The sequence below is a fragment of the Ambystoma mexicanum genome, chromosome 6p, assembly GCF_040938575.1.
Source record: "Ambystoma mexicanum isolate Mex_15411 chromosome 6p, UKY_AmexF1_1, whole genome shotgun sequence".
Classification (NCBI taxonomy): domain Eukaryota; kingdom Metazoa; phylum Chordata; class Amphibia; order Caudata; family Ambystomatidae; genus Ambystoma; species Ambystoma mexicanum.
Window position 1 is genome coordinate 483,180,816 of NC_090935.1, and position 24,046 is coordinate 483,204,861.

At 45.6% G+C, this 24,046-nt stretch overlaps 1 protein-coding gene across 3 annotated transcripts in view; it reads right to left on the bottom strand.

The window, feature by feature from the left end:
* SLC38A9 (solute carrier family 38 member 9) overlaps nucleotides 1–24,046 on the bottom strand; it is a 1,177,634-nt gene that overhangs the window by 448,807 nt on the left and 704,781 nt on the right. For all 3 annotated transcript variants that reach the window (XM_069627285.1, XM_069627284.1, XM_069627286.1), the window contains one exon: nucleotides 14,856–14,963. In XM_069627285.1, the coding sequence (XP_069483386.1) occupies nucleotides 14,856–14,963 (108 nt within the window). The remainder of the gene's footprint in view (nucleotides 1–14,855; nucleotides 14,964–24,046) is intronic.

Consider the following 24,046-nt stretch of genomic DNA (forward strand, 5'->3'; position numbering starts at 1 on the left):
AATTCTATGAACATGACGCAACAGAATTTCATTGATTGTCCACGCAAGGCTAAAAAACGTTTCCTAGAGAATGCATGGGTACGTAATGCGGATCTAATCTCAGGTTACTCATCGTTTCTCTCGTATGCGAAATTCCGACAGGCTGTTTTGCCCCGTTTGCCCTATCTTTTGTGTTTTCCCGACCTCCATGCAAGAAGGACATATATGAGGTTTCGGTTGGACCTTGTTCATACTGGTTCTCGCATTGGTAGTTGGTCAGGTTATAGGCAACTAGGGCTGTGGGATTGCTGTCGGTTTTGCTCCAAGAGTGGAGAACGTGAATCCTTGGAACATCTGTTTATGTACTGTCCAAAATTTGAACTTGATAGGTCTTGCTGCTTGGGACCCTTCTTGGCCTCATATTCGACCAACGAGCGTCAGCTGGTCTGGTTACGTTGTATGTGGGGTCAGTCAAATGCTATTAAACTTGCAACAGTGAGACTTGTCAGTAAAGAAAGTCTTACTGCCCTTAAACAAATCAATGTACATGAAGAAAGTTACCGCAGATGTATGAGTTGAGTTACAGCAGGTTGTCATCTTACGAACTACCTCATATTTTGGCAGTACAAGAGAGACTGCCCGAACAGTTGACATTTTGCTTTTTTAAATTTTTCCAGATTGGTGCTTATATTGGTGCCTATATTGATGTTTCTGTTTCTTAGTTTTGGATGGATTCACATGTCTAATGGATTGTACTTAACACATAGGTTGTAAAATAAGTACATATTTCTATATTGTAAATTGGAAAAAATATGTTTTGTACTTTGATAAATGCATTTTAAGAAATCATGTAATGTATAAAGTGATATTAACTTTGTAAAGGTGCAAACTTAATGTTTTGCTACCAAAAACAAATAAAAATTAAAAAAAATAGGGCCTACCTATTATTATTGAAGACACTTCTGGCTGCTTTCTTGAGCAAAGGATAAGGGTATCCTCGGTGGACCAATTTGTCTATCAAGACATTCGTTCCATTTTAATAAGACTTGTTTGTGCTGCTATTCTTTTTGAGTCTTAAAAAGGTAATTGCCTTCTTTGTCTTATTGACGGCTACCTGTGTGATAGATTTGTGTGCCCCCTTGGTATCGTGGTGCACCTCTATCCACAGATAACGGAAAGATTTTGGTGCCTGTGTGAGTCCCATCTGGGAATTGGCCAGAGGGAACCCATCTCAGATCAGCCACGGGGAACAGAGAGGACTTGTCTTTGTTGATGGCTATTCCTGGGAGTCTGGCATACGCATCTATTGCTTCCAGTAAGCATGGCAGGTGCACCCACGGGTTCCCCACGAAGAGGAGCATATTGTCCCCATATTCCGCCCTGAGGAAGACCGCCAGCGGCTCGAGAGCCAGTATATACAACATCGGTGACAGTGGGCATCCCTGCTTCGTGCCTCTATAAATCTTCCATACCTCCGAGATATGTCTCTCAGTTTTAACTCTTGCTCTGGGATCTTTATATAGAAACCTAACATAGCGGAGGCACTCTTCCCCATCCTAAAGTTGGCAAGGACTTTCAGCAGCCACTCCCAATTCACGGAATTGAAAGCCTTAACAGCGTTTAGTGATGCTATAGCGCATTCACCCCGCCTGCTGTTCGTCTGGTTTACCACATGGTGGAGTCTCTGCAGATACCACGTCGTGCTCCTCCACGGAACATATCCCGTTTGGTCGGTGTGGATTAGTGTGGGTATCAACCTTTTAAGTTGGTTGGCTAGGACCGCTGTAAGAATTTTGGAGGCCTGGTTAATGAGGGAGATCGGCCTATAGGAAGCACACTCTAGTGGTGATTTCCCTGGTTTGAGGATGGGTATAATTACTGATTCTGACATACTGTCGGGCAACTGCACTTTCTCATACGCCTCTAGATATGTTTCCAACAGTCTCTGTGTTAAAGTACTGTTATATTCCTTGTTGAACCCGCCTTGGAAGCCATTTGGTCCCAGGGCTGTGCCCGATGGGAGCTCGGAAATCGCAGTCTCCAGTTCTTCCTCTGTGAGGGGAGCTCCAAGTATCAACCTGTTCTTCCGCTAGCTTTGGTAGTTTAATTCCAGCCACAGCGTCAGCAATATCGCCCATTTCCACCGCCGAGTTGGGAGCGTACAATTTCTCATAGAATTGCTAAAATATATTGTTAATGCCCTCTTGGGTCCTGACCTCCACCCCTGCTATGTCTCTTATCGCATTTATAGGTTCTCTCCTGCTTTCCTGCTTGGTGAGCCAGGCCAAAAGCCGTCCAGGTTTGTCCTCTTCCGCATGCAATCTCTGTATGTTCCTCCCATAATCCAATCTGCCCAGTCTCTTCCAGATTGCAACACTTCTCATTCTGAACTCTGAGTTCTCCGGGTTCCTCCCCAGTTATAACTGCTTGGCGTTCGGCCAGTTCTATCTCCATTTCCACCTCCCCCAGATTCGCCAGGGTGCTTCCTCTTAGTCCCCCCCGTTTTCCCCATCGCTGCACCCCTTATCACCACTTGCGTACCTGCGTACCACTGATCTGTACCCCTCCCTGGAAGTCCTTCAAAGATGGCAACCTTCTCCACATTGCCACTCTTAACTCTCGCTCTGCCGTCAAACACTCCTCTGATATCTGCCGCCTTCTTGAGGAACTGGACCTTGACGTACTCCGTCTCACTGAGACATGGTTCACGGCCAGCTCTGTCACCAGCTTTGACACACTCCTACCTGACGGTTACAAGATCCTCTCCGTGCCCAGGCCCAACCGTGGTGGGGGAGGGTGTGGCCCTTATCTTCCCTGAGTGGATTCCTGCTACTGTTACTCCCACGCAGACCTACTCCTCTTTTGAATGTCTTGTCTACCGACTCTCCCTCTCTCCTAGCCATTCCCTTACCGTGGCTACTATCTATCGGCCACCTGGTCAAATTTCTTCCTTCCTCTCAGAGTGGGCAGACCTCTCCTCCTCACTCCTGTCCTCAACCACTCAACTCCTCTTTCTTGGAGACTTCAACATCCACCTGGATGCCTCCTGTCCCCCCTCTGGACTCTTTTGCGACCTCTGCGACTCTCTCTCAGTCTGTATTCTCCCGTCTGGGCCGACTCATTCTGCAGGGCACACTCTTGATGCCCTGATCTCTTCTGACCTTCCCCTCTCTGTCCCTCTCTCCACTCCTCTCTCCTGGAGTGATCACTTTCTCCTCTCCTCCCACCTCACCCTCCCTACCCCACAGGCAAAGCCACCTTCATCACTGCCATCTTCCTTCTCGGTCATGCGACCCATGAAGCGTGTGTCAGTTGAGGCCTTTGCTGCCACCTTCTCGCCCCTTCCTCCCCCTTCGGCTGACTCCCACCATGACACAGCCCTCTCCACTCTCTACTCTGCCAAATCTGATCCTCTTGATATCCTTGCCCCCGTCATGAAAATCCGCCTGAAGCCCAAAGCCAAATGTAACTCCTGATATGACTCGGATCTCGTCACCCTTAAACGCAAGTGCAGGGTGGCAGAGAGGAAATGGCGTGCTTCATGTTCATCCTCTGACAAACTGGCCTGTCGCCTGCTCCAAAGGCAATACCGGCTCTCCGTTCTCACCAAGTAGAGAGCCCTTATCCAAGCCCGCATCACTTCGGCATCTAACAATTCAGCTGAACTCTTTAAAATCTGCAAGGAGCTGGCCAACCCTGCTGCAGTCTCTACCTCTCCTGTCCCCTCCCAGGCCCTCTGCACGACACTGGCCTCTCACTTCATTTAAAAAACTCAGGACATCCTGTCCTCAGGACATCCTGTCCTCACTCTCCTCCTATCACCTCCCCCCCTCTATTCCCTGCCCTTCCTCTGGCCCTTCTGCAGCCACCCCTCCTCTCTCCTTCTCTGCCTTTCCCTTTTTTCTGCTGACGAGGTTTCGAGACAAGTCCGATCTATGAAAGTCTCGTCAAAACAGGTCCATCCCTGTTCCCTGTTCCTCCAAAACTATCAAGGACCACATCGACTCCTTGGCTCCTGCCCTTGCTGACTTCTGCAATCACTCCTTCGCCTCTGGAGTCTTCCCATCCCCTTTCAAGCACTCCCTTGTGCACCCCCTTCTTAAGAAACCCTCTTCTGACCCTTCCTGCCCAGCTAACTATCGCCCAATCTCTATCACTCCCTTCCTGGGCAAGCTCCTGGAGAAACTGGCCATCTCCCAGCTAAATCTCCATGCTGAATCTGTTGGTAGTCTTCATGACCATCAGTCTGACTTCAGAGTTGCCAGAAGCACGGAAACTGCTCTCCTGAACATCCGTGAGGTCCTGCTCTCGAACCTTGACTCTAACATTCCATGTGTTCTCATTTTGCTTGATCTCTCTTCTGCCTTTGATACTGTCAACCATACCATCCTGCTCAACCGTCTCCGTGATAACCTGGGTGTCACTGGTCAGGCTCTGGCGTGGCTGACCTCTTTCCTCTCAAATCGACTCTCCCAGGTCCAACTGGGGTCTTTCCTCTCTGACATATTTTTCTCTACCTGTGGTGTCCCCCAGGGTTCTAACCTCTCTCCCTGGCTGTTCAACCAGTATCTGGCACTTCTCGCCCACCGCATCGCCGCTCTCTGCCCCAACTTTCAGTGCTATGCGGATGATACCCAGCTCATTTTCAGGCTACCCTCGGCCTCCTTCTCCTTCCCTCATCTCTGGCTGTCTTTCTGCTAACCAGGAATGGTGTGCCGCCAACGACCTCTGCCTTAATGCCAGTAAGATTGAGATTCTACTCATCGGCACACCCACCCCCTCCTTCCCTGCAGCTCTCTGGCTGGCCTCTCTTGGCCCTCTTCCTGCTCCTACCTGCAAGGCAAAAAACCTCGGGGTCATCTTCGACTCCACACTCTCATTCTCTCCTCACATATCCGACGTCTCTAAGAAGTCACACTACCAACTACACCTCCTCAGAGGTATCCTTCCTTTCCTCTCCTTCCCCCAGAAGCTCACTGTCTCTAGAGCCCTGGTTCTCTCGAAGCTGGACTACTGTAACAGCCTCTACCTAAATCTGCCCGCCTCTACTCTCTGCCCTTTGCAACTCATCCAGAACAGGACTGCGAGACATGTCCTTGGGCCTCAAGCACAGGGACTGTATCTCTCCAGGACTGAAATCACAACACTGCCTCCCAGTGACCGGAGGATCAAATTCAAAATCCTTTGCATTGTCCACAAGGCCGTCTGGGGCCTTGGCCCAAAATACCTTCAACTCTCTCTTCCTAAATATCTTCCTTCTCGTGCTCTTCGCTCATCCGCCTCCAACTCCCTCAGGGTCAGCCAACAACGAGCTGGGGGCAGATCTCTCTCCGCTGCAGGGGCCTCCCTCTGGAACAGCCTTGCTGCCTCCCTGAAACTTGAGAAGAACCATCTCCGGTTCCGGAAGCACCTCAAAACCTTCCTCTTTGCCTCCGCTTTCTCTCCCCCTCTCCCCTGCTAAAATTACTGAAACTGCACTGAATCTGCAACTGGGCCACTCACCGTTCTCGGTCCTTGGCCCAGCCACTCTCCCCTGCACTGCCTCCCTGGCAACCCCTGCACTGCGGGACTGTGTCTGTATCCCTACAGCCCCCCTTCCCAGCACTTGTCTGCACTTACCTCGCACTTGCCACCAGCTGGCCCTTGTTAGTTATCCTGTATGCTATAACCCCGTATTGCACTTTTCCCTCTACCTTCCCCCCCTGCACTTTTCCCTTGCCCTCTAACCTTGCACTTGCGCGATATGAATGACACCTGGCTTAGTAGGATCGTTGTCTGTCTCCCCTTGTCCCCCCCCGCCTCGTCGTGCCTTGAAACACTTGTGTATAGGCGCGTTACAAATGCCATATCATATCACTTTGAAGGCATCCCAGATCATACCTGTGCTCTCTAGACTTCCTACGTTGTGATCAAGGTAATCATCTATTGTGTCTTGCATGTGTTCCTGGAACTCGCCCTTCTTCAATGCCTCCTCCCTCAGCCACCACATTGGTATAGGGGCCTTTCTAGAAGTATGTTCCCATGTTGCTAGAAATGGTGAGTGATCGGATAGTGTCTGCGCCTTAATATGTATCCCAGTGAATTCCCTCAGAGATTCGCTACCCGTGAATAGGTTTTTCTTCCAGATGTCACCGGATGCAGTTGATTCAGGATCATTTCTACGGCCTTTGCTGGCAGTGCTGGTTTCTTGTACTTGTCGTCAGATCTGCCCAGGAGCGGGTCCATGGTGCAGTTAACGTTGCCTGCCCAGATAAATGTGCCTCCCTGTATTGGGCAAATTTGGGTGCAATTTTCTTGAAGAACTCTGTCTCATCGTGACTTGGAACATATATCAAGCATATTTCTTTGTTCTGCAGCATTCCATGCGCTATCACAAATCTACCTTGCGGGTCTCTGTCTTGATTTATGAACTGAAATGGGACCCCCGGGGCCACCCATATCAGGACACCCCTGCCGTTATTGGAGTATGTCACACTGTACATTTGGCCTTCCCATTTCTTAGCCACTTTGGTCTGCTTCTCAGGCGTCCAATGAGTCTCTTGTAGCAAAGCTATTTTGACCTTCATCCTGTTCAGCCAAGCATATACTCAAAGTCTCTTGACATATGTGTTGAGTCCTCTGATGTTCCAGGTTGCAATGGCCACCTTGTCCAGACCCATTGTAGTGGTATGCCCCGAGTGTCAGCCCCTTTCATGTCCTTCTGCGGGCCTGCCTGCCTAGTGCTCCTCTTCCTGGCTCTGTTCCGTGCCGTCCTGCCTCCCCATGGGCATAGACTCTTCACCGCCTCACTAATGTCCTTCTGTGCTGTATTCGCCATGGACCGCAGACTGAGGAAGGTTTCCCGGGCTTGCTTCATTTGATCCAGCTCCATACCATTGCCCCACCTGCCGTGGATCGCGCTTCTTCGTATGCTGCTTCCTCCACTATTCGTGCCTTTGACCAACCAACCAAACAACTGAATAACTACAACTATTAAACGAATGCCCAGCCACCTCCCACCCCCTGCTCGGGCCTGCTACTGCTCTTGCTCTGCCCACCGAGGCTGGACTGGCCCGCTGCAGTGTGATGCTTTAAAACTGACATCCTAACTAACAAAAGTGTTGGGGTTGCGTATCCTGTCGCCCTCTGCTGCGATACCGAAACTCGTTACTACTTTAATTGTATTCCATCTGGCTTGCGTAAAATCTATGGTGTCGGAACCATCTTCTCCATGGCAGGGTCACTCCTGCTGTCCCTTGGGTAGATTCCCGTCATTATTGGCATTTCCGGGTCTCCCTTGCGGGATATCCTGTCGGTCCATCCATGCTTGGGTCTCTTCTGTTGCCTCAAAGAAGTGCGATCTGCCCTCTCGTATCACCTTCAGTTTTGCTAGGTACAGCAGCATGTAACATACCTGCTGCCCTGAAGAACAGGATTGTATAGTCCAGGTATATCGTTATTCTGGAGGAGTTCTTAGTTATCACCCCCTCCCCCCACCTTCTCTTGAAAATGTCAATATTTTGTCCTGATCTTTGAAGTTCATGATTCTTGCGATCATTGATCACAGGGGGGTAAGGGAGGGCTCCCGATTGGGGACTCCTGGTCAGGGCCCTATGGGCCCTCTCCACCGCGAAACCTTGGGACAGTACCCCTGCCCCAACCTCCGTCAGTCCAACAATCCGAATATTATTCCTTCGGGCCCTCCCTTCTGCGTCCTCTGCCCTCTGTTCCAGGATCTTTGGAGTACATCTGACATTTGGGTCTGGGTGGTTGCAATGTCAGTGGTGTTTTGCTGCACCTGTTGTTCCGCCGTGCCAATGCGGTCTGCCAGGGTTCTTACGTCTTGCCGGAGGAGACTCACGTCCACCATAACTGTGGCCATCTTGTTTTCCAGGGACGCCTTCAAGGTCACTATGGCTTCCAATATTGTGACCTCCCCCTGCTGTACTGCGTTAGACAAGGCCATGATTGCCTCCGAAGGAGTGGGCTGGCTGTAGTCCGACTTCCTGGTGAAAGATTTGATGCTGGTTTGTTTGCCTCTTCCCCCTTTTGATTTTCCAGGCATTCTTTGCTAAGTGCTGTTGCACCGCTCCCCCCCCCCCTCCTTCGTCTTGTCAGGCAGCCCTCCAGGCTACTCTGTGCACCCACTGATTTATCTTGGGGGTCTGGTGCATGCCACCCTTCGTTCGTTGCAACGCTCCACCCCTCTTGTGTGCATATGCGGCTGTATTCTCTGCGGGTGAGTCCATTCACCCCAGCGTGGGTTCCCCACACTCAGCCTCCGCTCTCTTATTGGCCCACCGTGGGAGGAAAAAGACAGCAGCTTGCTGTGCACCACAGTCCGTTGGGTCAGGCAGTGTGACCTGCTTTAGCATCAAGTCTGGCTGACCCAGTGGTGGGCCCTCCGGAGTGGTTAGCCACGGTATAACCTGCCTAGGGGTCCTCCCCACGGACTCTGGTCAGCCGAATGCCTTCCCAGATGTCACTCACTTTCTCTGATGTCGCTATGCTGCTCCGCGGGTGGGTTGTGCTATCCCACGTCCACGAGACTGCCTGCCATTGCTGCATAGTCTTTGCTCCCAGCTGGTTGTAGTCCTCCTCCTCCTGCTGCCACAGATGTGGCTCTCTGCTCATCGCAGGCTAGACGTGTTAATGTCTGAGGTGCGGGCAACCTTCCTGCACGCGTTGCTGCAGTGATGTGTGTCCCCACACTGGCCAGCCCAATCCTGGCGCTCCAACGACCTGGGCACCGTTCCTGCCCCAGCGAACCCGCTGCCTACCCTGTGGCTGCTCTCATCAGCCCATATCCTCCGTACATCAGGGGCAGCACGGTACTTACTGCTTCCGACGTGTTTTCCGGAGATTGCCCACTGCTCGGCTTCTATTGTCTTGTCGCCGTGTAGCCTTCTTTCCTTGTGGCCGCCACCCGGTTGTGTTGTGCTGCGGCAGCGGCCCACCTCAGCAAGCCACTTGCGCCCGCCATCTTGGATTTGGCAAGGGGAGTCCTTGACCTCCGATTTCTGCCCGATGCTGCATCAGATTTTACACGGCCAGCTACCCAGCTGTTCCCTGGATGTTCCGACGCCGGCTCTTGTGATTTAGCAGTATTTCGTGGCAAATTACTCCAGTATGGCTGGATGTTGTCCAGGATCTCTAGGTTCACCCCCTACCGCAGGGCTGCCAAGCTACGCCCCCAGAAAACACATACTTTCAATGGGATCATTCGCAAACACGTCAGGGGAAGTTCACAAGAACAAACCAATAAGAATTTGTTGAGATTGGAACAAAAACTCTTTCTCACTAAAAGCCACATTCAAGGCCTGAATGACAATGTAGAATGGCATAATGCTTGACGACATCTCATGTGATTATTCATCCTGGTTACGGCACTTATGATCTAAGAATGTCCAATGTATTGTCAATAGTATCTACATGAGTCCTGTACTGATCGATGAATAATATGTACTGCATCTGGAAATTGGACAGCTGATCCTATATCATTGTATTTTCATAGATACCTATGCTCACATATGAATCAGGGTAAAAGATCTAAGTAACGTTTTTTGAAGTAGACAATTGTGCTGACTAGGATGTCACACTGCGTTTCTGTACATTATGTGCGGGTTAAAGTGCAGTACGCACTCAAAATCTGTGTGTTCATAGAGATGTAGTTAGACCCTCATAACTTTGAAATCAGGTCCATAGGAATCTTAACATTGGCAAATATATATAAATCTCTTTGCCTCTAGTGATGTATGGACCAATCAATGAGCCTAAAATGTATGAGCATAAAGAGTATAGAAATTGAGGCGATATCTGTGTCCACTTGCATACTTACCCATGGTTTTGTACACTATCTGTGGTGGAATCCGAAGCCCATATTTATATGTAGATCATATATGTGGTCATAAACAGTAAAACTTAATTTCCCAACATTATAGCGGACATTAACGCATCGTGTCAGTGCGTTGCACGTGATGACGTAAGGACGGCAAGAGTCATGACGTCATTGTTAAGTTTCATTTATTGAGCAGCCATTTTTTCAAAGGTGCGAGGTGGATGTACAAATTAAATTACCCGCGACCTACGAGATTTAACAGCTAATGAAATTCACAATTCATATAAAGGTGAGAGAGACAGTGCAACATCATATAATTCGTTCTATGAAATAAATGGTATAAAGGTTAGTTTTGTAACTGAGGTACTTTTGCAACTCACAGATCTTGCTCTGAAAGACGCATGGTTTGTCGTTTCTTCCCTCAAGTTTCCAACATACACAGCTATTTTCAAGCAAGTAAGATGTTGTGTCCTTATCACCAATATTAGGATGTCACTAGAGCCTCATAATTTTGAACACAGAAATATGGAACGAGTCTAGTGAAGTGTTCCTTTTTATATTTCCAGTTACTTGAGACTGTGACTAAGAATTAAACGTACTTGAGATCTTATAACTACTGCCACATCGGCTTGGAAGGATGATAGAAGAGATAACTATCCCAGGTAAGGATGTGGTCAGCAGGGGGTACCCTTATCTGAATTGGGTACATGTTGGCATCCTATGGCTAAACTGAGTCTTCATAAATTTTTTGAGTCAAGAAAGGAAGTGGGTTTACATTTCTAAAGAAATAAGGAAGTTACCTTTCACACCCATAGAAGTCCGTTTGGAGGCATTGGTATATGCCCAATTTGCCTACAAGGTATGTTAATTACAACACACCTCAACCCTTAGGGGATCAGGGAATTGTTAGATCTACTCAAAAGGTCTTTAGAATTACTTGACTATTTTAAAAAGTGTCTTTACTTAACAAGGTATCAAAAAAGAATTGAAGAACATTTTCAACTTGTTTATGGGTTTATACTCAAACATAAAACAACGCTGCCCCCGATGAAAGTCCAACATTCATATGTCTGAATTGGACAGAAACTTGTAGAAGTAGGGCCTGTATAAGGATACGAGGAAAGCACAACAAACATTAACAAGAAAAAGGCCCCAGTGTGAAGTGTCACACAGAGGATTTGTTGAACTGTGTTAACAAGTTTCACATATTTTGGTTTTCAATTGTGTTTTTTATATGTTCTTTTAAATGTGTTTTACATGAGGTTTTGAATGTGTACGATTGCATAATCTTCCTGTATCTGCATGTATTAACATGCTGAAGACATTGGTGGGACGGGGACATGCAGACAACGGTCCACAGAAGTTTAATACTGCACTCTAGGGCAAAAGAAACTACACGGTTTGGTTCTCCAAGGAAAAGACTCTGACGCTGGCACCGTTTTGAAGTGAATTAGCTCCCTGTCCCGAATAGGCGGCACTAATGAATGTATTTGGATTGGATTACATCCTCACTCCTCTTAACAGAAGCTATGAGCTTGCAACAAAACACACAATTGTAATTCCGAAATCATCATAATGGCCCGAAGATTGCTGGTGTATGTGACATTGACAGATTACCTAGCAGAAACCTGAGTAGACATGCTTGAAATTTCCATTGGACAATAAATGCTCGACAGCTCTGCAAAAATTCAAAAAGGCAAACTATTGTATTATAAATGTATTGTTGATACACGCCAGTACTTTAAAATAACAGTGCATTTATGGTCATTATAGCACTTTAGGCAGATTTCTTCAACCTGTTCTTTTTAACATAAATTGTTTTACATCAATTTGCACAGTATGAAACAAACAGTATGCAAATGATTGTTAGGTTGAGTGATTGATGTTGAGGTTAAATATGTGTGTGTGCTCACATTAAAGCAATAGTGGAGCCATTAATCCGAATTTTTTATGAATGTTTTTTGATTATTCACTGTTTCTTCCTATGTATGAATACACTTGTAAAATAAATAATGTTGCGATAACAATTGGGATTTTTTATCATGTGTAGAATATTCAATAAATGCCATGAGGTGGTATATAACAACTGTAGGTGTATACATTTGTTTGTGTTTAGATTCACATGCTTTGCATAGGCTGAAATCTAGTGGTAGGTGTGGAGTATAGCACATGTTTTCAAAGTTCAAAAAGGGACGTTGACTGGGTGTGTTTGTAATATCCCTAGTGTGACGTCTACTGTACTCCTGATCCCTCACGTGTCGAGGTCCACTTCAGCTTGGTCAAGCAAATAAATTGTGGTTTTAGTCTCAACTTCTTTTCGTTTCAACTTCAAACTGCGGCAGCAGCCTAATCTTCCTGTTTTCATCTTTTTAACATAAGGAAAATGTGGCAGTTACAAACCTTTGCGGTTGTATGCGGTTTTAACCCCCCCAAAAAATAAATTGTTGGGTAAACAATATTTTTTTCCACCAACTAAACACTGTTCCCAACATATTTTAGGACTGGTATATTTACAAACCCCAGTGCTAGAATATGTGGGGAAAGTGCTGAATAGTGGGTAAAAAAAACATATTGATTCCCCAATGATGTTTTGTTTGAATGATAAAATCACTTCATACCACTTTTGCTTCTGCTAAAGTACTAATGCAAACCATTGTCTTATCCTGTCTTAATTACTGCTGTTCTCTATATTTTGGTCTCCTTAATTATGCTCCTTTTCCATTATGCGCAGACTCTCTATACCCTTCAGTTGATTCCGGTAAAACAATGATTTGAGTACCAGTTTTTATGTTTAGTTTACAAAAGTATCCAAGTTTTATCTCCCTCTTATCTTTGTTTGATTTTCCTCCATTACCCCTCTAGAAAAATGTGTTCTGCCTCACAATTTCTTTTTTGTACCAATGTTATAAAAAGCATCTCACAGGAGCAGCGTACCTGACCTTCCTGGTGATTGTTGTGAAGAGGTAGCCAGTCTGTCGCGTAGAGCTGAAGAAAAGCTGGTGCAGCGCGGAGTACCAACCCAATGCCTCCCTGGTTAGACAGGTAGGTACTGGACCAGCTCCCAATGCCACAGGACGGCTTTTCCCTGACTTGCATGGAGTCAGGGAAGGCCACATACAACATCCAAAAATGAAGATGTTTGTTCGTATAGCAGAGATCCACTGGAAGCATCACCGGCTGGAGTACAGGATTCAGGGTACCAAGCAAAGGCACAAGGTTGGGCAATGACAAGAGGAGAAGACCAATGCTCAGCGACTGAGGGAGATTGCAGGAGGCAAGGAGGAAGAACAAAGGGAAAAGGAGAAAAGGAAAGATAAGGTGGGCAACAATCAAGGGACCCAAGGGAGACACTGGAGAAGCAACGAGGGAACCCAGGCCCCTAAAGCAAGGGAAGCAGAACTGAAGTAACCCCCCCCTAAGGGGAGAAGAAGACAAGGAAGTGGAACAAGACACAAGATTAGGAACTGGAATAGTGCAGAGCAAAGATACAATCAAGGACTGACCATGTTGAGATGCAATGCACAGTGAGAATGGAACCCAGATAAGGGATGGGAATCAAACCGAGGCTTTCAATGCAAGCCGACATTACCAAAAGGCCAGCCGGACTGCGCATGCACGAAAAGTCAGACAAAGATGTCCACGCACGCGCAGAGACACCATCATGGCCGCGCCCAGGGAGCCAGTAATCGGAACCGAGCGCGCTCGGAACAAGCGCCAATGTAGATATATCCTCAATGTTGGGGTCTGCCAAGCCCGGTGGACCCGCCTGTCCACCAAGATATGTGGCGTGATAACCAAGACCACTCTGTGCATCTTCCCTTTGCTGTTTCCAACTCCACCCTGCTCTCAATCAGTTCAAGAAACACCTTAGGTTTCATCTGTTACAGACTACTTTCTTAAACTATTTTCTTCTTAATGTATTTGTCCTGGGAGGTATTTTCTTGGTCCATACCCTGGTCTTTGTCATTTCTATTGTACGTGAACTCCTTGAGTGCTTTGGATACAAGCACTATATAAGCTATGAAATAAAAAAAAACGTAAAATATGTTTGGATCTCCTCTTCACATTTAACCGTGTCTATAGGTACTGTTCCTCTATTTTAAAGTACATTTGTGTGGATGTTCCTTAATAAAGGACTTTATTATAAAGATTATATCTGACAAATACACTATGTAGACTTAGCTTTATTGTGCGATAAGAGTGACTGCCTGTACCTTGGCCTCACTTCACTCGTAAGAGTGAAGCAGAATGTCCAGCCACATTATGAATAGTTGTATCTGGCTAATCTGGTGGAAAGCCCAGCCTAACACACACAGGTTTCTTCATCTAAGCTCCCAGAGGACACTCGAAAAATCTCCCTAACAGTTGATCTCCTTGAAACCTCCATAAAGTATCTAAGAAAATCATGCAAACAAACCCTGACTTTGAGACAGCATGTTCATTAAAACAAACTGATGTTCCGTCTTCCATAGTCTGAACAATAGTTTTGTTGAAATGAGCTATGAAGGAGAGGATCAACTCTTCCAGGCTTTAAAGTTACCCATTACTTCTCTCAGTATCATTTAATAAAATGCTCCCTAGCAAAGACACAGACTTAGGAAGTGCTATTAATCACACCTTATCGCCCAAACCCACTCCCCTTAAAACCCTGAAAGGATTCAACATCTCCCTATTCTTCCAAGTCTTTGTAACTGGTCTTCATACTTTTCCCAGGGCTCCAGTTGACCATTTTTATGTCCAGGACCAGCAAATAAAGACCATGTTTCAAACGTGTCTCATCTTATTAGCCTTTAATGCAAGTACATACACACCAAACTTAAAGCAATATGATGTCAGTGTATACTTCGATCTAGATTATGATCTACAAACACTCACAAAACACGGGTCCCATCATAATATCTCCAAGTAGGCAGTCTATTTTATACAAGGCATTGTTGTGTTGTGAAAGCTTTTGCAATAGTTTATCAGTATTACAGTTCATCACGAAAAGTCTTCGATTTTCAGAGATCTTTTTGTGACATACTTTAGATTCATTATTGTCACTTTGTAACTTTCTTACCTGGTATATCATATTTGAAGATCAATGTCCAGTCGAAGTCTAGATGAAATCCCAGATGTGCAACTTTCAATGTAACTAGAAAGACTAGGTAAATAACTGAAGCTGTACCTACAAACGAATGGAACATATCAGAGGCTAATAAGATGTGAAAATAAGCATTTCCACCCAAACAACTTCCAAATTAGCAATATATAAAAAAGACATTTAACGTTACAATGTTGTATTTTTTTACCAGTCCTGATACACACACAGTCTTGTCACTCCAAGCAGTACAACATTACTTAGCCAGTCTTCTATCTAGCAATGTTGCTGAATATTACGTAACAATCCTTTTCTATCACAGGGCATGATAAGCCAAACAGGACCACAGACTGGGTGCAAAATGTATAAAAGATGCATTCCAAACACATAGCATCTATAAGCAAAGATGTGGGAGGAACTAAAGGCTTTCATTAGACCATTAAAGTTTAAATGGCATGGTGCTTCTTGTTCTCAAAGTTAGGCAATAAGGCTGATTAGCAAACTCTTTGGAAGGAGCAGCATATTTTAAAAAGTGCAATACGTACTTGCAATAAATACACAATAAATGAAGACCCACACAACTGATTGATCAATACATAATCATTATAAAAGGTTGGGCTAAAAACGATAACTACAATACAGATGGGTAAGTAAACTTTTCAAAACAGTAATTCAGAAAGGGTGACTCAACAGGGGCAAAGGTTTTCAAAGTTTTAGAATTAGTGGGACCTTTTGCAAGAGTGCTCTGTAGCACTAAACCCCATCGAAAGCAATTTATTCCATTTACAATAACTTTCAACTGCGACTGGCTGAGCAGTTTGTAAAGCTTTTCAATCGTCTGTGGATGACAATGCAGGGTCTGCTATCGGAGTACCAATGCCAGAGGGGACTTGTAGTATGCAGAGGGGAGCTCTAACAGCAGCAGCTGGTGGAGTTGTGTTAGGAAAGATCCCTCTTTTGGCAAACCTTCTCTCCATAGTTCAATGGACCCTCACATGTTTTGCTTTTGAACCTGTCCTGACAGTGAAGTGAAATCTTCAGCTACACTCACCTGGTCTCTTGCTCATTTTTATTATGGGGAAACTGGTCAGTCCTTCAGATGACCAGTACTGGGAAACTGTTTCCATTTTGTCTTTTACTTCTTGCAATTTTTTTTAACATTGGACATAGCATCTTACAATGCAGTGCAATAGGGATACATTTGTGTCACCCTAGTCCTTTACACTTGTGATATGTGGTTACTTTTATATGTGCCTAAAGACATGCTCGTAGCAGCAGATATATTTGTACTATTTGTTTGTTATTTATAGTGTGAACATACACATTTACCGCTTATGGCTACTAAACATGGCTAGTGCCTTAAAACAGCCAATCCATAACATTCTCACTTGTTCTCTGGCCATATTGTTGTTTGGCAGGTCAGGAAATTCCATTTAAGGTCATGCACTTACCCGGGAAAGCTGCTGCTTTCGCGGACTCGTGATGCCTTCATGTGTGCGTGTGTGCCTCTCAGGAAGAGGGTGGGACTGTCTGGTCCCACTCCACATCCGTGGTGCCTAAAAGTCTAGGTGTGGGACATGAGTGAAACCAACAGTGGTCCCTGATTGTACCACTGCTGGCTGTTTGAATGGTGCAGATCCTTACCATTGACATGCTTGAACTTGCTTCCAGCCAAGATTTTGGATAAGAGGACTTATGAAGCCATTTATTCACATCAGCATTGGAGCCAAGAATCCTGTGTAGTAGAACAGCCGACTGAAGATCTGAAGACGACTCCCGAAGATGCCCAGCATCCCTTCCTGCGTGTGGCCCGGTGAAGCCCTGCTGGACTACCTGATCTGCGAAAATCCTGTGTGGTGCTTCAGCCCCTGGCCTGTTGTGACTAGCCAGTCTCGACGTTTGAGAATCCAACTGTCCTGAGCCTTCAGAAGTGTCCCTGGACCACCCGGTGGACTGACCAGCTCTACAGTGGGTTACCTCGCTAGAACCATTATAATTCCACATTTGCAGCCGGAGCTTCAGTGGTCAGCAGCTTGTGGTATAAATTGCCTTCCCGGCGGATTTCAGCCTCCCATCTTCAAAGGATCGAGCTCTTAAAGGTCTTCAACTGTGACTGGGAGGGTCATCTGTGTGCGGTGGATGCCGCTGGAACTAGCCTTCTCCAGTCCTGTGAAGTCTCCTGAAGAGGTCTGCATCTGTGCCGCCTGCATTTCTCCATCACCAAAGGTTGCACTCTGCTCCTGGATCCAACCGGAATAATCCTTGCACCCGCAGCTCCTAGGTACCTCTCATCGCAACCAACAGCAGGAAATCCAACCTCCACCGACCCACAGCCAACCCATCCAGTACTCTGGAAAAAATCAGAGTCAGGGAGTAAGTTAACGCAAAGCATTTGTCTCCCCCTATCCTCCATAGTATAACATTGAGAACATGTCTCTTTATCCATGCATCCATTCCATTGCTTTTTGGTCACACCCAAGCAGTGTAACCTGAAAGATAAGAACACATTTTACTTACACTCTTCTCTTGAACATTTCACCAACACAAGTACTTTACCTACATCACATACATTCTGGGAGATGCATTGTGACTTTTGGGCACAAGGCCCCACTCTTCATAGGAATTGGACTTCTGAAGCTGGGGCATATTTCTTGTAACTTGGTTGCATCTTACTGCATCACTTACCTTATATAATTAAACTAACTGAATGCATTTTGTGTGTGGAAGTGGTATAGAAAGTGGTCTGTCGTGGGCTACCCTGCTGGTTTTTTGGTATTTTTTCAGTTGCTGCTAAGAAGAAGGAGGAGTTTGCCAGAGTTTGTTGCAGCAACAAGGACAAAACCGCATTTTCAGCGCAGAGCGTGCAGTGTGGAAAGTGGTGTAGAAAGCGGTCTGTTGTGGGCCGGTGTGGACATGGGGACCTGAGGACTATATCATCTCGAGTCCCCAGCGTGGAGGAGTGGCCTCATGTTGGACTAGAATCTTTCTGGGTAAGTGGCTCGTTAATACTCAGATATGAGGCAGGATGCGTTGAAGATAAAAACGAAAGTAAAAGAGGAAGTTGTATTAGTGCTGTAACAACACTGCCATTGACTTTTCATTGTGAAACTGCAAACATAAGGAAAAGTATGGAAAAATAATTTAAGGAAGCAAGGGCTAGAACGTTAAAATAAAAGCACTTGGCAGACAGAGTAAAAACACTATTTAAAGGGGGTACACGCTCGTAACCAAACAGCGAATCAGAGCTTGTTGCAGCCCGTAGATTCCATCAGGGCTCACCCCGGACTTTGTGTCTACGTAACAAGGCACAACAAACAGATCACATTCGCCTGAAAGCTAATTGGGTGGGAGACTGTGGGAAGGAACTTCCTTTGATCCCGATCGCTTAGGAAAGTGGTGACAAGGGCTGGCAGAATGTAATGCAACTGTGAAATTCTGCTTAGACCACCATTCACCTCAGATATGTTTTGTTACGCTCAGGAAAGGCGGGCAGAATCTACTGGAGAATCCAGAGCACACGGAAAGAGAGGTTAAGGGAAATATTCAAGTTCCCCGATATGACGGGTGCACTTTTAAACATTGAAACATAAAGTAAGACTAAGAAGAGTGAACAAACGAGTTAATTGGAAAGGCAAGTCACAGAGCATCTGAAAGAATGAAACAAAGGAGTTATCCAGAGCAGGAGAGCCCCCGAATGGGACGAGCACAGAATGGGTGGGACCACCGCTGCCAGTAGGCAAATGAATGGGACAGAGTTGCTCCCATTGCTGGGAAAACAAACTATTCAAGCCCAAGTTCATGCTGAGGCAATCTCGCTGACACTGACAAGGCGGAATGAGCCATAGGATGAAGGAAATGCGACAGAAGAGATCTGAAAAGAGGTCTCAAATTTACTGTAACAACGTCAAAAATCCCCCAAAAAATAGATGATCATTTCGGGAAGAGGAGATGCAAATGAGTAGGAGATGTTGGGCATTAATCATAATGCACCTCACCCACGGAAGAGAGTAAGAAGAGGCAGTATGGTATCGCAAGTAAATCTTATTGGGCATGAAAGTGCAGCAACACCAGAAAAATTGAACATATCTGGTCTGGACAAGGACCAAAATATCTGTCCATTGGATGTTGAAGGAATGCCGGAAAGTCGGCAGGGGGAACTGACTGTTGCAGTTTACAGCCAGGACAAATATGTCCCTCAGAAAGCCAAGCCAACGAAAATACCCTCTCTGCTTTGAACTATTTTCTTAATTCTCTAGTCTCAGTGTTCGAACTACTGAGGGGAGAGGTCCAGTTTCAAACTGGTACACTCTTAGAGCTGACAAACGAATTGGCCTCCCTGGATGGATTGCATTAAACACCATCGTTATGCAGAAGCTGCAGGAGCTGAAAGTGGAGACTACCAAACAAGGCTTAGATTTATCAGCTATTCAACAATCATTGGCAGCGCGGAAGAAAGAGGAAGTTCTGGACCTCACAGTTAAGCAGGACATATTATTACAACTTCAAATCCTTAACCAAAGAAGGTTGGAGGAGAATGGGAATGGGCACATAGAAGAGCCCAATTCTCAGATGGATGATGGATGACAGTCCACTTTCAGAATTAGTGTTAGAAGAATTTAGACGGTTGGCAAATGTTGGAGAAGGATTCCAGGAGGAAGAGGAATTGGTAATACTTGCAGTGGCTGTGCCATTAAGAAAGGACTATAATAAATGGAGAAAAAGAAGTACAAAGTCAGTATGTCTCAAAGGGAGGTAGAAGAGAAAAAAAGAGAAGCAAGCAGACTAGGAAGACTGAAAGAGCCCAAAAAAAAGGGGAGGGAAAAAAAATACAAAAAGAAATAGAAAAATCAGAAAAAGCCCAAAAACAAAACCTCCGAAACAAATACATTCCTGACAAAAATTGTTAATGCCTCCGTAACGGCAACGGGTGACGAATTGGAGGTGATAGAGCTAGCTTCCACGGTAAAGAAATCAGGAAATGAAGACTTGAGCAAGAAGGGAAAAGGACAGGGAGACAACCGCAAAAGAGCCAGACGGAGGTTGGTAAGGTTCTTTCCCCCCCAAAAAAGTCAACAATATCACTGACAGGTTCACAAACTGAAGGGGATATGACAGGCCTCAGGGAGGCCAGAGCCCAAGGATCCAATGGCTCAGAGCGCATTCACATCAGAGAATCGCTTGGCTCACTGAAAACAGGTAATGGACCTTCAAAGGCAAGAGAGGTCTTGCTGATAGCCCCAATATTTTTGAGGGCCAAGCAAAAGTCGGGAGCGGCGTTACTTCTACCCAAGGGCGATAGCTCCAGAGAAATGAAAGCTAGACAGAAGATTGCCCCGATATTTATGAAAGGGGCCCAGGTAAAGAAAAAAATGGCAGAACGTGGAGAGGAAATTAGGACGGGTGAAGGCAAATGTCTAACGATTAGTGTCATTCGCCATGCCAATTATATGGCTCACTCTCATCACAAAATAAAAACATATAAAATCTTTGAATAGAGGAGTGATCCTGTCCAGGATGAGGAAAGTACCAAGTCTTTATTTACTCAATACTCAGGACATAGAGTTTGTGAGATTTCCGGACCATGATTATCCCTTTGTTGCAGAGATAGGGCTGTCATCAAGAGAGGCCCATGCAACTATTGAAGGAGCAACACCGGACTTAAGGAAACACGACTTGGTGGTTTCAAGCTCTCAGCCGCAGGGATTAAAAGCTTCTAGAGGGGGCTCGAAATGGTCCCCTAAACGGGGTAGTGAAAAGGTTAATTCCACTTATTCACGCAGCCCTCCTAAAGAAGATGAAGTCTCCAAAGACTCTAGAACTGCAGACACACTATCCATGCTTCATGAATGTTTTCTGTTGGAACACACGGGGGCCCAATAATTTCACGTCCAAGTCTATGAAAAATTATCTTTTTTGGGGGGGGAGATGTGATAATGTTGCAAGAAACGTGGCTGGTAAATCAAATTGCAGTAGAGGGGTATCACGTAGTGGGACAAGTGGCCTCTCAGAAAGCCATGGGCAGACCCAGTGGAGGGCTGCTCTTGGCTCTTAAATACTCTAATTTAAGGACATTACTCCAGTAGTATGCAACATCCAGTGTTTGCAAATTTGTAAAGCGTCCCTGAGACAAAAAAGTGGAGATTTGGACGTGATATTTTATAACATATTGGAATCCCGTGTGTTTGGAGCTCAGGGTTTTCTTGGACGCTGTAGCAACATCATTGGGAAAAATTAGAACATTGTATTTAGGGGCAGAAATAATATTGGCAGGGGACCTTAACTCCCAATGTGTACAACTGACAAAAGATCAAACAAAGCGAACTGGGCGTAGAATCAAAGAAAATGGACGGCTATGGGTGGAATTCCTAAATGACTGGGGGCTAAAAATGGCGAATGGACGAAGGTTGATTTAAATCTGAGGTATAGTCACCAACGTCTTTTAGGCCGTATTTATTGGACACCAGTGAAAATGAAGGAGAGAGGCTTGGCTGATGTAGATCTGTGCTGGGGGTGTGGGGCTCGAGAGGGACCTATCTACATATGCTCTGGGAGTGTAGTAGAGTGCTGGACTTTTGGAGAGAAGTTTTGGATTGCATTGATATGGTAACTAGTATGACACTGCCTCGTACTTTTCTGTCAGTGATTTTCCTTTCAACTGATAGTCGAAGTGTGGAGATGTGGGATTGTTCGGAATGGATTGATAGAACATTGTTGATGGCCATAAAACAAATAATGAAGGTGTGGAAATCCAGGAAGAAGCCACATTGCGAGAACTGGGTGTCGGATATGCAGACGCTCTTTTGGTATGAGAAGGCTTAGGCAGTTCGACAACATCGGGAAACTGAGTACGAGGAGAGATGGGGGTCATTCAGGGATTTATTTGGATGAGGTGTAGGCTTTGGTTTATTTTGTGGATATTGAGGTTGGGGATTGGTAGGGGTGTTGTTGTCCTTTTTTTTTGTGTTTTGTGTTGTCATGTCTTGCCATGAGATAGGAGGGTGGAGATGTTTTCGGATTTTGTTTTGAATAGCTGTTACTTTAGTAGTCATTTGCATTTTGTTGCACTGATGTATATGGTACAATCTTTTGCTTGCTCCCATTCTGTTGTTACTCAGTTGTATTATGTTTTGTATAATTATTAAATAAAGTTGATTAAAAAAAAAATGGCGAATGGAAATCTTCCGGAGGATATGCCGGCAAAACCAACTAGAATTCAAGGTATATCCGTTTCAACCCTTGATTATTTGTTTTCGTCAAGCTCTCTGTTTAAACATAAGGCCATATCCGAGAGGGGGGAGATAGTGATCATCTTGGTCTTGAGCTTCTACTCCCAGATATACTATTAGACTCACAGGAGAGAGACAATCAGGCAATTGACTGCAGAAAGGGCAGAGTACGTTTACCTAAATATAAATTTGAAGGAAAAAAATCTTAATGATGGGTTAGCGATCTACCAGAAGATGTACAACGTAATAATTGCCAACCGGAATGGTTTATAAAGTTTGTCTGGTCCATATGTCGAACGAGTTGGAAGGGAGGTGGTCCCAAACGAACTCACCGACATGCATTTGATAAAGAAATCATGATAAGGAAAAAAAGAACGAAATAGGAATCTAAGAGCCATTAAAAAAAGCAATGGAAATAGAGAGGTATTAAAAGAAGAGGAAGGGTGTTTGATTAAGGTCTATAAAGCATGGTTGGTGTCTAGGAAAATTGAAAGGCTGCAACAGGATGGGGAACGTATGTTAGAGCTAATTGGGAAAAAAGACTCTAGAGAGTTTTGGACAGTCCTTCACCAATTGAAGGGAAAATCGCGGAAACAATCAATGTAACTTAGCATCAGAAAGAGACTGGATCAGTCATCTAGGGTCGGTCTTTTAAAAGTCAGAACAATCCACATTCCAAAATAATAAACAAGTAGTCTGGAGCCTAGCCTTTGATGAGTCAGACATTAGAGATCTAATTGTGAAGAGCTCAACGTTAAAAGCAGCGGGCCCGAATGGTCTGACCTATCAGGTTTTGAAGAGCAATCCAGCCCTTTAGGCAACATTGCTGAATTGGCTCTTCGAGGAAATCCTGGCAAGAAGAGAACTGCCCCCTTCTTGGAGATTGTTAGGAAAGATTTCATAATTGTATGTAATTTTCCCTCCATGTGTCAACCCCCAAACGTTTTGCTCCTCTTTAGAAACCATTGACTGACTTTGCCAGAGAAGCACAGCATTCAGCTGCACGCCTCTGGGCTTTCGCTCACTTAATGGGGAAACTGACATGCACTTAAGAAAGTCAGTACTGGGAGACTTTGTTTCCCTTAGTCCTTTCCTCATGTTGCAGCTTTTGTGCAACATGTTACAAGTGTGCCATGTATCTTACCATACAGTACACTTGGGTCTATAGTAATTTCCAAATGCCCTAGATACTCTCGCTGGACTTTTTATGAACTATGCAGATGTGTCATGGACAGGACTGGTGGGTAGCTATCGTTTCGCACTATTTTTAACCCTTTCCTGCCATGTTAACCGTGTTTGGCACGAATAGGTGGCCTGGCTCCAAAATGGCCATGCCACAAGGTTCTTTGGCCATCTTGCCCCTTCACCTTCCCCAGGTCGAGTCGACCCGGGCCAGTCCCTAGTTGGTCATGCACTTTCCCGCTTCTGCATGCCTTGTGTGTGTGCCTCCAGGATGTGGGCTAGAATGTCTGGTTCCAATACACATCCTGGGTGCCAGAGAGTCTGGAGTGTCCTGAATGCCAGAGACCACCATGGTCTGTGATTGGTCCACATATAGAGTGTGTGTTTGTGAGCAGATCTCCCATTGCGTCCTCTTCGTTTTGGCACGAGGGGACTTTGGATAAGAGGAGGCCGAAAACACCCATACCATGTCGATCTCCTGAGTTCTCAGTGAGCAAAGGATAGGATCTAAGTATCCTGCAACTACGAAGCTGAGTCGAGGAACCGCTGGTGACCCGCTGGAAGGTTTGGCACCCTGAGCCTGCTGTCGTCCCGTGGGACCCCTCTGCATCTGGCCATCCTAGAAGGTCTGCGAAGACGCTTCAACCCATTGGAATAGTGGGACCAACTATTCTCGGCACCTTCACCAAAACCTACAAGAAAGCTTTCTCGAAAGTCTCCATGGGCCAACCAGTGGACTGACCAGCTTACGCAGGACCTTTG